This window comes from Eptatretus burgeri, chromosome 13 (assembly GCF_056783735.1).
Source record: "Eptatretus burgeri isolate ZD-2024b chromosome 13, Ebu_testis_v1, whole genome shotgun sequence".
Taxonomy (NCBI): domain Eukaryota; kingdom Metazoa; phylum Chordata; class Myxini; order Myxiniformes; family Myxinidae; genus Eptatretus; species Eptatretus burgeri.
This window is the reverse complement of record NC_140973.1, coordinates 84,024,644-84,037,676: the sequence shown is the minus strand read 5'-3', so window position 1 is coordinate 84,037,676 and position 13,033 is coordinate 84,024,644. Positions and strand designations below refer to the sequence as shown.

General features: G+C 42.8%; 1 protein-coding gene across 1 annotated transcript in view; it reads left to right on the top strand.

Annotated features, from left to right (window-relative positions):
• Nucleotides 1-13,033, top strand: part of LOC147014934 (polycystin family receptor for egg jelly-like) — a 211,620-nt gene that overhangs the window by 131,190 nt on the left and 67,397 nt on the right. The window contains exons 20-21 of the mRNA XM_085853433.1: nucleotides 3,933-4,103; nucleotides 4,617-4,777. Coding sequence (XP_085709559.1) covers nucleotides 3,933-4,103; nucleotides 4,617-4,777 — 332 coding nt within the window. The remainder of the gene's footprint in view (nucleotides 1-3,932; nucleotides 4,104-4,616; nucleotides 4,778-13,033) is intronic.

Below are 13,033 nucleotides of genomic sequence, written 5' to 3'. Positions count from 1 at the left end.
CCGTTAGAGCAAAGGGTGGTGGGCTCTTGACAGCAATCTGAAATGAAGGCCAGCTGGTTACCTTGAGCTGGTTGACCTGGTTACTTTGAGCAGCTGTACCATGCTGACCCAACAGCTGTTGTTGGATGTCAGGGGTATAACTATCCCCATTGCTGACACTCCAATCAAATGTGAACCACCTTAGCTTGTGGAAACACAGCCTGTGGTGACTTGTTGAAAGGGGATAAAGCCCCTGGGATCTGTGGCATCCAAACTGAACTTCTCAAGGCTGGTAGAAATGTTGTACTCGTATCATTGTATGCATTTGTGTATTCTGTTTGGAGCACAAGCATCATCCCAAATGACTGGAAAAGAGGCCTTATTGTCCCTCTCTGGAAAGGGAAGAATGATCGGCAGGACTGCAAACACGACGGAGGGATGATGCTGTTCTTTAGTGCCAGGCAAGGTCTTTGTTCAGATATTTATTCATAGGGTTCGCCACCATGTGCTTGAGCATCAGCGCACAGAACAGTCAGGCTTTTACAAAAAGGGGTCAACAATTGACCGTTTCCTTGCCCTCCGGGTCTTCACCAAACATAGTCGAGAGTTTTGGCAGGGGCTGCTCACAGCCTATGTTGATCTCCACAAAGCATTCAATTCCGTGAATCAGGATGCCCTCGAGAGGAGTCTTGGACTCTGGGGTCCCACAAAAGTTGATCGATCTAATTTCTTAACTCTACTCTCGTGCAGAGTGTGCTGTGATGTGTGGTGGTTCATTTATGACTTATTTCCAGTTGTTACTGGAGTTTGTCAGGGGTGTGTACTGGCCTCCACACTCTTCAATGCTTGTACGGACTGGGTTCATGGGAAGATGTCGGAGAGGTCAAGCTACAGTGCATCGCTTGGGAATATCAAGATCTCTAACCTTGATTTCGCAGATGATGCAGTCATCTTTGCGGAGATGCTGGATGTCCTTGTAGGGGCCCTCCAAGCACTGAATGAGGAATCGGAGCTGCTGGGACACCCATTTTCCTGGGTCCAAACGAAGATCCAGGCTTTTAGGGACATCTTGGATGCTGAGTTCTTGTCTATTCCTATTTGTGTTGAGGTGACTGAGAGATTCACCTCCCTTGGCAGTGATATTCATGTCTACCCATGTTGTGAGACAGAGGTCAATGGACATCTGTGTCAGGTCTGGGGAGTCATGGATTCACTGCATCATGGGGTGTGGTGCTGTCGGTACATATTCAGGAGGACAAAGGTCTGAGTCTTCAAGTCCTTGGTGCTTCAAGTCTTGCTCTACAGACGTGAGATTTGGTCTCTGACCAGGGATCAGAGATGAAGACTTGACTCCTTTAGCACGAGGTCTCTTTGGAGAATTCTTGGCTATTGCTGGTCAGATTTTGTGTCCATTGAGCGGTTGCTGAGAGAAACTCAAATGAGATTTGTTACCTTTACAGTACATGAGCATCAGCTGCTGCTGTCTGGACACGTGGCTCGATGTTCTGATGGTGATCATGCTCAACTGATCCTCTCATCGAGGGAGCCTCGTGAGTGGAGAAAGACCATGTGCTTCGTGGTTGCGGCAGGTTGATCGCCATCTCGGGGAGATGGAGATGGGCCAGGCATCTGCCTGGGGGACAGCCAAATAGAAGCCCCTGGAGTACCGGCGGAGAGTAGACACAGCGACGTGCTGCTCCAGCGATGCTCCCATACCTAACCTCACCTACATTATATATATATATATATATATATATATATATATATATATATATATATATATATATATATATATTTCAAAAATTTCTGGGCGTATTATGATAAAACTTGGTGGATGAGTTGGGTAGATGACAAGAAGAAGCTGATTCGATTTTGGGTCAGGTCCGGATGCAGATCCGGCCGATCAGTGGAATGTAAAACGTAAACTGTTTAGTGTGGCAGAGGTATGCATTCTACCGAATGGTGTTCCAGTTGTACAAGAACTGACAAGGCTATAGTTTATAAAATAATATAAATGACTTGCTCTGCAAAACGACTTGCCCTCACCTTAACTTTTTTTTAATAATTTTTTTTTCATTGCTTGGATAATACTTGCTTTCGTTGGGTTTTGAGGCGAGTATAAGAAATTCTGGTTTCCACAAAGATTTTAAAGAACAGTTTAACAAAACAAAACATGAAAAATTGGCATTTTGTAACCCAACATTTACATACAGTATGTGGTGATATATTTTTGAAATACCTTATTGCCATCTAAATGTTTTTTTTTTAATCTCTTTGGAGGAATGATTTGCTTTATTTTTACCTCCACCACTGATGGTGAAGGAGGTTGTTTTCACCCGTCTGTTTATTTATTTATTTATTTATTTATTTGTGTGCAGGATATCTCAAAAAGTCGTGGACGGATTCGGACGAAACTTTGTGGACATGTTGGGTATGTGACAAGGAAGAATTGATTCAATTTTGGTGAATATACTCATCTGGATCTGATAATTTTTTAAGTGATTCGTCACCATTGAGAGATAGAGCGAAACCGATATATTGCACGATATCTCAAAAAGTTGTGGACGGATTTAAATGAAACTTTTGCGGCAAGGACAAATTGATTCGATTTTGGTGAAGAACTGATTACAGATCCGGATCTGGATACGAGAATTATTTAATTTTTAAAATGATTCTTCACCATTGTGAGTTCGAACCATCAACGATATATCGCATGATATTTCAAAAATGTATTGGACCCGATATGTTTTCGTGAATCAGGCATTGTGCGGTGGAGGTATGCGCTCTACCGAGTGCCCTTTTAGTTTTTTGTGATGCTCAGACTGTTACTGGGCTTTTTCCCACTTACTCTCAGGTCATCGTGGCCATCCCAGTGTAATTGTTTCCATTTTGATTTTAGCCAAACTGAAGCCAGTGAAGTTTGAGCTTGGCCAAACCAGACTATAGTCAGTGACATCACAGAAAAATATATAAACCTGCCATCAGTCAATACTTGCTTCCATTTTCTTGTCCAAAATCACCAATTAGCATAGGTTAGCAAGGATAACATTTCATGGATAAAGTACCTGACTCATTCCATCAATAATTCAGTTTTCCTCAAACTGGGTTAGACGTTGGCCTTGAAGAGCTCATTCCTCCTTTAAATCTCCAGATCTGCACTGCCCAATTTGCTTGATTCTTCAGCAAGTAGGTTATGATTATTACCTCGCACTTGCAAAGCCAATGGCGGGGTTAAGCAATTGGTACACTTTGTCTGTCTGTCTGTCTGTCAGTCTTCAAACGTCAGTTTATGATCGAAAAACTCCTCAATTTCTATTGAATGTTATATTTTGAACAACGAATCGTATCATGAATCAGAAAAAAAAACCTGTAGTTTCGCAGTACTTTGGCTCTGAAGTCGTCCAAATCACACATGCGCAGAAGGAGTGAGAATTTTTTTTTCACTCCGTATCTCCGTCTGCCTGTCTGAGAGTCAAACAAAATTGAAAATAATTCCAAACAGGAAATGCACTATTTTTAGCGACGTCATAAAGGACACACACCAGGCATGTAGATCTAATGTTACATGTTAAATAAGGTGGTGTTAAAGACGCTGCATCAACAGCAGTAAGCTTCTGAATATTTTTTCCTACAACCTTTAAAAGCTTTATTTTATTTCAATTGAGTTATACACTTGAACACTGAAGAACACAAATCATCTTCTTGGAACTTTAAAATCTCTTCTGTTTCGCAGGACTTGGACAAAATACTCTGACATTTTACGTCATCATGACCAAGCGAATTTGCCGTTCGTATACCCTGCCAATGTCCTTGTTTCTCAAGATTGTGTCGAGTATGGTGTTCTATTATCTCTATAGTTGAATAACCTCATTACTGCAGGGTGCTATTTACTTGATAGCAATTAGAAAAAACAATGGTTATTTCTTGATTCCATTCCCCATTGATCATTGCAGTGGAAAATATTGCCTCTGAAGGACAACCTTGTTGAGCACAAATACATGTACCTTATTTCGTTCACGACTGGACTGCATCAACATGCTGGTACAGAGTCAAACGCCTTCTTTCATTTGCAGTTTGAGAAGGGAAACACAGGAGCACGGAAACTGGACAACGGCTATTATAAGGTAGTTTCTCACTGACATGGGACATTGGTACTGGATTATGGTCAAAGGTAAATTTTCATGAATACTTTGATTTCTAGTCGACCAATCCTTTCTTGCTGTTATTTGGAAATTGCTGTTTCTAATCACCCACCAATTATTATGTGGTGTTAGCAGAAACAATGTCCTCTTTGTGTTATCCTCACGTTGTCCATCTGAGCACATGACTCATGATACAGAATTCCACGATTCAAATTCCATATAGTATGTTGACTCCCGTTGTTTTACTCGTATTCAAAGTCATGTGTAAGTATGCCAATATATCCTAATTTCATCATCCTCTATATGATGTATGATGTACTGTAAAACCCTGAGTCTTAGATCAGTGTTGAAAAAAAAAAGATTTCATGTTCTTTTATATACCTTCTGGTCTATTGAAGATTTACAAACTGGAAATATCCACGAAGACCTAAACTCCATTTCACCTTTTAATCAGCTACCCTCACCATGTAATGGATTACTGCGTTTTGCCCACAGGGATTTGATAGAGCAGACACCCGCACATTCATCTTCTCCATTCCATCATACCTTGGCAAGCCAATGAAAATTCGTATCTGGCATGATGATTCTGGAAAACGACACAAGGGGAGCTGGTTTGTGGATGAAATAAGGTTGTTTGACATTCAGCTGGATGAAGTGTAAGTCTATGATTTTACTCATAAAGTTAGGAAGCATATGAATGTAGCTTTGTAAATTGCAGTAGATTTGACAAGGTGTGAGCATTAGCACTGATTTTGTTTTGCCAACGTTATTAGTCTTGCCACAAAAACATTATGAGGCTATTGTAATGCCCCTGTCTGTCTGTCTATCTGTCTGTGTCTGTCTACCTGTCTGTCCACATCTATATATTTTCGCTTCAATTTTTTTTTTTTTGCAGCCGCTTGTCTGATCGTTGTAAAACTTTAAACACAAGAGGCACTCCCCATTGGTCACATGGTATGACAGCCATATTGGATTAAAGGGAAAAAAATTGGACATCACTTCATATATCTGATATATGACCCAATGTGGGTGAAGAATTAAATTTGTCATCGGTCATGTGGTCTGGTGGCCATATCAGATTGAAAATAAAATCATGATTAGAACGGCACTCTTCAGCATTGTGATGCCACCATATATGCCTCCGCCCACATTATTGCATCATTATACACACTTGTACCAAGTTTGATGAAATACTTGAACCCAGATTCAAAATATTAAAAATTCTGGCTGCCAGAACATGCTTCCGATCAGGTTGAAATTTAAAATATGTATTCCCCATCACGACTACATCACAATTTTGAAGTTGTACATTGATTGCTGAAGTGATTCAAGAGAGAGAATTTTTTAAAGGTTTTTGTTCAATCCAATACTGCTGCCAGACCACATGACCTGTTAATTACTTGTGAACACCCTGGAATCCCTAAGGCTCTGGGAACATGTGGGTGAAGTCCCCCCCCCTCCCCTCCCTCGATCTGTCAAGCCATTCTGGAGTAGAAGATTTTATAAAGTTTATTCTTCAGAAAAATCAAAGCTGCCAAACCATGTGACCGATGACATCATCAATCCCCCCCCCCCCATACAATTTAGCCTGAGTTGACCCTCAAAAACTTTCACACTGATTGGATAAAGCTTTTGATGTAAGCAATTATGATGTCATAGCGAAGCCACCTTTGACATCATTAAAAAAAAAATCACACTCGTTTCCCACGGGGAGTACTTCGCATGTGCCAAGTTTCAATTTTTTTCCCATGGATCTGTTTCGGAGATGCAGAGGTCCAAAGTTTTTCCCTTTTTTCCAACACGGCTGCCACACCACCAGAAAATTAGCATGGATGGACGTACATACGTACGAACAACCTGAAAACATAATGCCTCTGGTGACATCATCAGCGGAGGCACAAAAACATTTTTTCTTCAGAACCGCTTCATAAAACTTCATACATATGGTTGCTGAGCCATGGGGAATATAGTTTGCAATTTCAACATCATAGGTCACATGGTCTGGCAGCGACATTAGACTAAAGGAAAAAAATAGGACCGACGTTTCCTGAAGCTCATCTGGATCAGGAGCAACAGTCGCTCAACCCCCCCAGATTCCCTTAGGCCCTGATTATTTTTAATGCTGTGAACAAGCTTTGGAACATCACGGTTGATGAAGGTTGTGGTCAAGTTTCATTGAAATTGTTTGTATAGTTACGGAGAAGAGAGCAAATACCTATTTTGATGGACTCAAACCCCCCCACAGAGCCCCTTAGGCCCTGATTTTTTTTATGCCAACAACAAACTTTGGTACATCAGTGGTGATGAAGGTTGTGGTCAAGTTTCATCAAAATCAACGATGAAGGTTGTGTTCAAGTTCACAGAATTCAAAGGGGTGGAAACTTTGACTTCCGGTTACGGTTCGTGATCGACGGTGCCGGTTCTTGTTAAGAGTCTCTGCCGACTTTCTTAAAGATAAGTTTTCCGTTCGTTTTTGTCACATTTTTACTGTCATTTTGTTATCTCTGTGGTTACTGTGTGTTTCAAGTTCGGTCTTGTGTTAAAACTTGTGCTAATTGTGGAGTTTTTGTCATCTTTTCAGATTGGGTTTCCTTGAGGCCCACCCTTCTTCCTGTTTGTGTGCACAATTGTGTTTATTGCATTTTCTACTTATTACCATCAGTTATTATTTTGTACACTTTTCCCTCCACCCTCCTTCTATCCTTCTCAATTATACCCTCTGTTTCATGTGCCAAAATATCAAAAAAAGAATAAAAAAAATATCAAAAAACAGCTTTTACCTCACGTTGTACCCCACGTAACCATGTGACTTCATGTACCGACTCTTCTTCCTCCTTATTCTGCCGATCTACCTTCTTCCTTCTACTTTTGCTGACCCACATTCACCATACACCTTCATGATTTTTTTCTCCAACCTTTCCTTCACCTAATCTTACCTAATCTTAAAAAAAAATCGTTATTCTTTTAACCTCTCACGGTACGTCTCCCAGAACCACGTGTTTGTCCAGCCCCTCTTCTTCTTCCTGTAACCTTCATTGAACTACCACATTCCTTCTGTGTTTTCCGATTCAAATTCACCAACACTACACGATTTTTCTTCAACCTTTCCTTTTCCTAATCTTATGTTATCTTTGACAAAAGATTAAAAAAAAATGGTCTCTTGAAATGTTACAACTTCCTCTTTCACACGTGTGGTTCTCGGTATTCTATCATAATTCACTACTCTTCTTTTTCTTCTTCATCTTCTTTTTCAAAAGGCTGTTTTCAATCTGTGACCTTTCCTTCATCCTATGTCTAAAAAGTCCCAATGTTACAACGTTTCTTTTCTCCATTCTCTTAATTCTCATTCATTGCTTCCCTCACGTAATGTTTTTAATCGCATCGCTGATTGAAAAAAAAAAATTTAAATCCCGGTTTGCAATGTATGTTCGCGTTCCATAAATCGTCCTTTTTTTCCAACTTCAGTGCCAATTCACTCCACTTCCTTAAATCTATATTCTCCGAACCCCTCACCTGTTATCCCCTCTCCTTACCCCTCCCATCTTGCCCCTCATTCTACCTCTGCGCTTGACACCTCTTCACCGTTTTCTGCGTCACTATCAACTCCTCCTCTGTTGTGTCAAAGTATGTGGTGTTCTAACATCTGTGGGCTCCATTCTAACCAAACAGATAACTCACTCTCTCAATCAGTACACTCATCACCACAAACATGCTCCTTCCTTCCTCTCAGTACACCTCCCCCTCTTCCCAACCCCTCAAAACTTGTACCTCCCCTGCCCGCTCCCTTCTTCACCAAACCACCACCAAGTCTCACCCTTCCCCTCTCCTCACCTCTCCCATCCTGCACCTTGTTATACCTGCTCTCATGGTCTCCACTCTCTCTCAAAGCAACCTTCATACTCTTCCCCCTCCAAGCTTCCCTCTCACCTTTCTCAAAAATTCCCCCCTCACACTTCTCCCTCAACTCCCCCCTCACCCTTCTCCCTCAACTCCCCCTCACCCTTCTCCCTCAACTCTCCCCTCTCACCCTTCTCCCTCAACTCTCCCCTCACCCTTCTCCCTCCAATCTTCCCCCTCATTCCCCTTCCCAAAGTCCCCCCCACCCTCACCTCCACAAAGCTGCCTCCTTCCTCCACCCTCTCTCTTCCAACTCATTCCTCCACCTCCTCCAATCGTCAAATTTCCTCTGCCCCTCTCTTATTACTCCCCACTGTACCTCAACCCATCACCACTGAGCCTTTTCTCCTCCTCACCCAGCCCTCTCCCTGAGCTCTTCTGCAATCCACCACACTGTTTCAATAACTCTCCTTACCTCCCCCTCTCCTCCCTCGTCTTACGCTCCCCGGCATCCAAAACCTCCTCCCCTTCCTCTTCATTAACGGTGTGGACCTCAAATATCAGGGGCCTTCGCTCAAACCTTACAGATATTTCCATACAGGTTACCACTGACAAACCAGACTTAATCTGCCTAACAGAAACTTTCTTCCCTCAAGACGTCTGACTCCCAAGTATCTCTCCCTGGTTACTCCCTCCTTCGGTCTGACAGACCTGAGCCTCGTCCTGGGGGAGGAGTAGCTCTCTTCATCAAAAATTCGATTCCTCACTCTCCATGCACTGCCCTCATTCCCCCACACCCCCAGGAATACCTCTGGCTACGGCTTCCACTCCACTCCCACCTCATGTTTATATGTGTACTGGACTGTCCAACAAACAGTGATTCCATCTACCCCTCACTATCCGAAAAAACGGACCAACTTCTATCTTCTCATCCAAACTCTCTCTTCCTCATATGTGGTGACTTAAATTGTCATCATGCCAGTTGGCTGGGTGTTGGTACCCCTCTCACCTGTCATGGCTCTTCAGCAAAAGACTTCTGTGACTTATTGGGACTGACTCAATCGGTCAACTTCCTGACCCGGATCTTAACCAATGGTACTCCATCTCTTCTGGATCTGATTTTGACCAATTTCTCTGAAAATATCGACTGTTCTACTTCTGCTCCAATCGATTCATCTGATCACATGCTTATCAAAGTGGACATCTCTCTGGCTGTTATCAGAGAACCACCTTACCGCCGTCGAGTCTGGCATTTCACTCAGGCAAACTGGCAGGGACTTCAAGCAGCCATAAAACTTCCAGACTGGTCTCCTCTCTCTATTTCCTCTGACATTAACTCATCCTGGGAATTCTTTCAAAGAAACTTGCTCTACCTCATGCACAGATTTATCCCCTCTCGTCTTCAGTTGTCCTTCCCTTCCTCCCACCCATGGTTCACTGAAGCTTGTGATGCGGCAGTTGTCCTGAAACCACTTGCCTTCACCTCATGGAAGGCTAATCCAACTGAAGGCAATCTTAGTTCCTTCCACAAACCTCTGAACAAGTGTGTATCTACCCTCACGAGAGCCAGAAAATAACATCTTTCTAAGCTCAAGTCTGAACTCTCAAACCTCTCTCCCTCCTCCAAATCCTGGTGGCATCTAATCAAATCTGTTTCTGGTGTATGTTCCCCTCCATTCCCTCCCTTACCTCAAATGGCTGCACGGCTGACACTGCACGTGAAAAGGCTTAATGCCTATACTCGGTGTTTGCTTCTATATCTTGTATCCCAAACCCATCGCTTTCTGTACCGACCATACCCAGTCACACCCAGCTGTTCCTGCATTTTTCTCCTGACAAGGTGGAGATTTTGCTGTCAAACCTCGACTCAGATTCTGTAACCGGTCCAGATGGCATCAGCCCACATGCTCTAAAAACCTGCTCCTCTGCTCTTGCTCACCCTCTCTCTGTTCTATTCACCCTCTCATTTTCTCAAGGTCATCTGCCATCTGCTTGGAAATCAGCAACATTACTGACCTGCACAAAAAAGGTGCAAAAACAGATCCCTGCAACTGCAAAACAGACAGACCAATCAGCCTTCTCCCAATCATCAGCAAGATTATGGAATCCATCATCGCTTCAAACATTAAATCCTTCCTTTTCTCCAATGGCCTGATTTCCGATCATCAATTTGGTTTCAGACCAGGTCACTCTACCCTGGATATGCTGCTTCTGCTCTCCCAACAAACGATGGAGATCCTCAATGCCAGACATGAAATCAGAGCCATCTCCTGAGGCATATCGTGTGCTTTTGATACAGTCTGGCACTCTGCCCTGCTCACCAAACTCTCTTCCTGTGGTATCCAAGGACATTCCACTCATGACTCGCAGACTTCCTCTCCTGTCACAGCGAACGTGTTGCCCTAAATGGAGTTCTCTCATTGCCTCTTCCTGTCCAGGCTGGAGTTCCTCAAGGGAGCATTCTGGGCCCTATTCTCTTTCTGGTTTTAATCAATGGTCTATCCGACTCTCTTTGCTGATGACTCCACCCTCTGCCATACCAACTGTCCCTCCCTCCCCCCCCCATATTTCTGCAAGGTGCTCAAGGTCCGCCAGCAACCTCCTTCTGGTAAAATTACCAATATCAAGAATCACTGCTCACCTTCACTCTTTCATTCCTCTTTTTCCCCACCTTTGGAATCAACTCCCACACTCTCTTAAATCACACTCTTCCCTCCATGTCTTCAAAACAGCTGTTCACCACCATTTATTGTCTTCCCCTATCCAAAACCATGATCTTTTCTACCACCACTAATCCACCCCACACCCACCTCCTTCAAATTCCCTGCTTTCCTTCCTGAAAGTCCCTGTCGAGTATGGACTTGAAAGTCCCTGTATTGTCCATCGTGTTTACCCTGTGTACCCCACCCCCATCCCACTCCCTTCCACAGATCTCCTCATGTCTCTGTTCCTCACGGTTTTTTTCCTTCCCTCTCTCCCCCCCCACCCCCTTTTTTCATACTCCCCTTGTACGTTTTGTGTGTTCGCTCTCCGACGAGCCTCGACAGTGTATCCCAAAAAATTGTCTGTGTAGTTTCTGAGAAGAGAGAAAACATCTATTTTGGGGGTTACACCCACTCCTCCAAACCCTATAGACCCCTTCAATTAGTGAATATTTTGATGCAGTTGATACACTTTGGAACGCTATAGGTGATGGAAGGTTGTGACCAAGTTTCATCAAAACTGTGTGTGTAGTTTCAGAGATGATAGCAAATACCTATTTGGGGTGGGGAGGGGGGGGTGGTCAACCCCCCTCTCCTTAATGAGCGCAGATTTTGATGCCGTCAATACACCTTCGTTAGGCATCAGGTATGAAGCTTGTGGCCAGGTTTCATCAAAACTGTGTGTTTGGTTAAAGCGATAATGACTGGTGTTTACAGACTGATTGACTGTCACTCACTCACTCGCTGACACTGCCCGGTCGCATAAGCTCACCTGACTAATGTCCAGGTGAGCTAAAGATTGGACATCTCCGAAACCGCTCAACAAATAAAATTGACACTTGGTAGAGTACATGTCATCAACTCCCACAGGGTATAGAGGTGATGCCAATCACATAATTGGTGGTCTTATTTCAGCCATAATTCGTCGAATCGAAATCCTTATCTGAAAAATCTGAAACTTCGTCTATCTCATGAACGTCCAAATCTGAGTGAAGAATTAAATTTATGATATCATCAGTCACGTGGTCTGGTGGTGACCATATTGGATTGAAAATAAAAACGTAAATAAAATCTTCTTCTTCAGAACCGTTTCACAGATCAATACGAAACTTCATACACTTGATCAACTCGTCATGGGGAATATTGCTTTCATTTTTTTTTTCTTATTCAACTTCATTGACACAATTTAGCCTTAAAATGTAACCATTGAAAATCATTAATCATGGTCTAATTCAAAGGGAAATTTCTTTGAGTTTTTTTGCCAATGACAAAATGCCCCCAAAAAACCCCTAACGTGTCTTTTTGCAAGGGACGTCACACCTTGTACCCACCTTGAACCCACCTTCATCCAAATGGTGGATTACATAGAGAAAGAGTGTATTTTGAGCTGAGATTTCAAGACTGATTCCACCATCCTTAGCAACTCTGGAGGTTCTCAGTATGTTGAAACTGATCAGTTGGGGATTTTGAAGAAACTACTGGAGAAAAAAATTGGTCATGTAAATGCTTGAAATTATGGAGCCGTCTTGATTCGAGCCTTATGTGAGTGACTCGTACGAAGATGGCGATAATGGAGATGTTAGTGAAGTTGAAAACGCTGGTCACATGTTCACTACAGATTGGTAGGTTTTGTTTTTTTCCATTCAAGTGACGGTTTATAAGGCATTTTGTATTAATTGATGAATCAGTTACATGACTGCAGTAGAAACACACGGCACGGACACCGACCACATTAACACGGCACGTACACCGCCCAGGTACACTCGGATGCTGTTATTAAAATATATGATGAATGCTTTGTCTCAGTGTCTCAGGCTGACCAGGTGCTTTGTATGTTACGGGATTGTCCAGTTTCATTCTTTCCCGGGACGCCATTTGTATCATGAGATTAATTTAAGCAGCGGGACAAGTTCGGCTGCTGGATCATCGCTGAGGCTCTGTGACACGAATAGTGGGCCTGACTGGGTAATTTGTGAGGAAAGGCCTGGAGTTTGGAACACAAAATAAATTAAATTAAAGATCGAATTAAAAGAACGATTGACATAACGGGAGGACTTGAATGAATAAAGCAACAGGACAAGTGAACTACGAGTTCAAGGTAGAATTGAAAAATGTTTTCAGAAGCTACAAAGAAATGCTTGCTGAAAAAAAAAAAGAAAGCAGTGCAGAAGACTCTCTTGAGCTTCTTCCAGAAGGTTAAACGGCTTCGAGCTGATGAACTTCCAGCGTCAACATCCTCAACTTATTTTACAACATCAACACCAATTCCATCACCAAGAATGTGATGCACCGGCACCCGAACCACGTGACAAATTTCAAATTATTCACCGAATGTACATTGGGGATTGAATCGGCACCACACCTGTGGCCCTT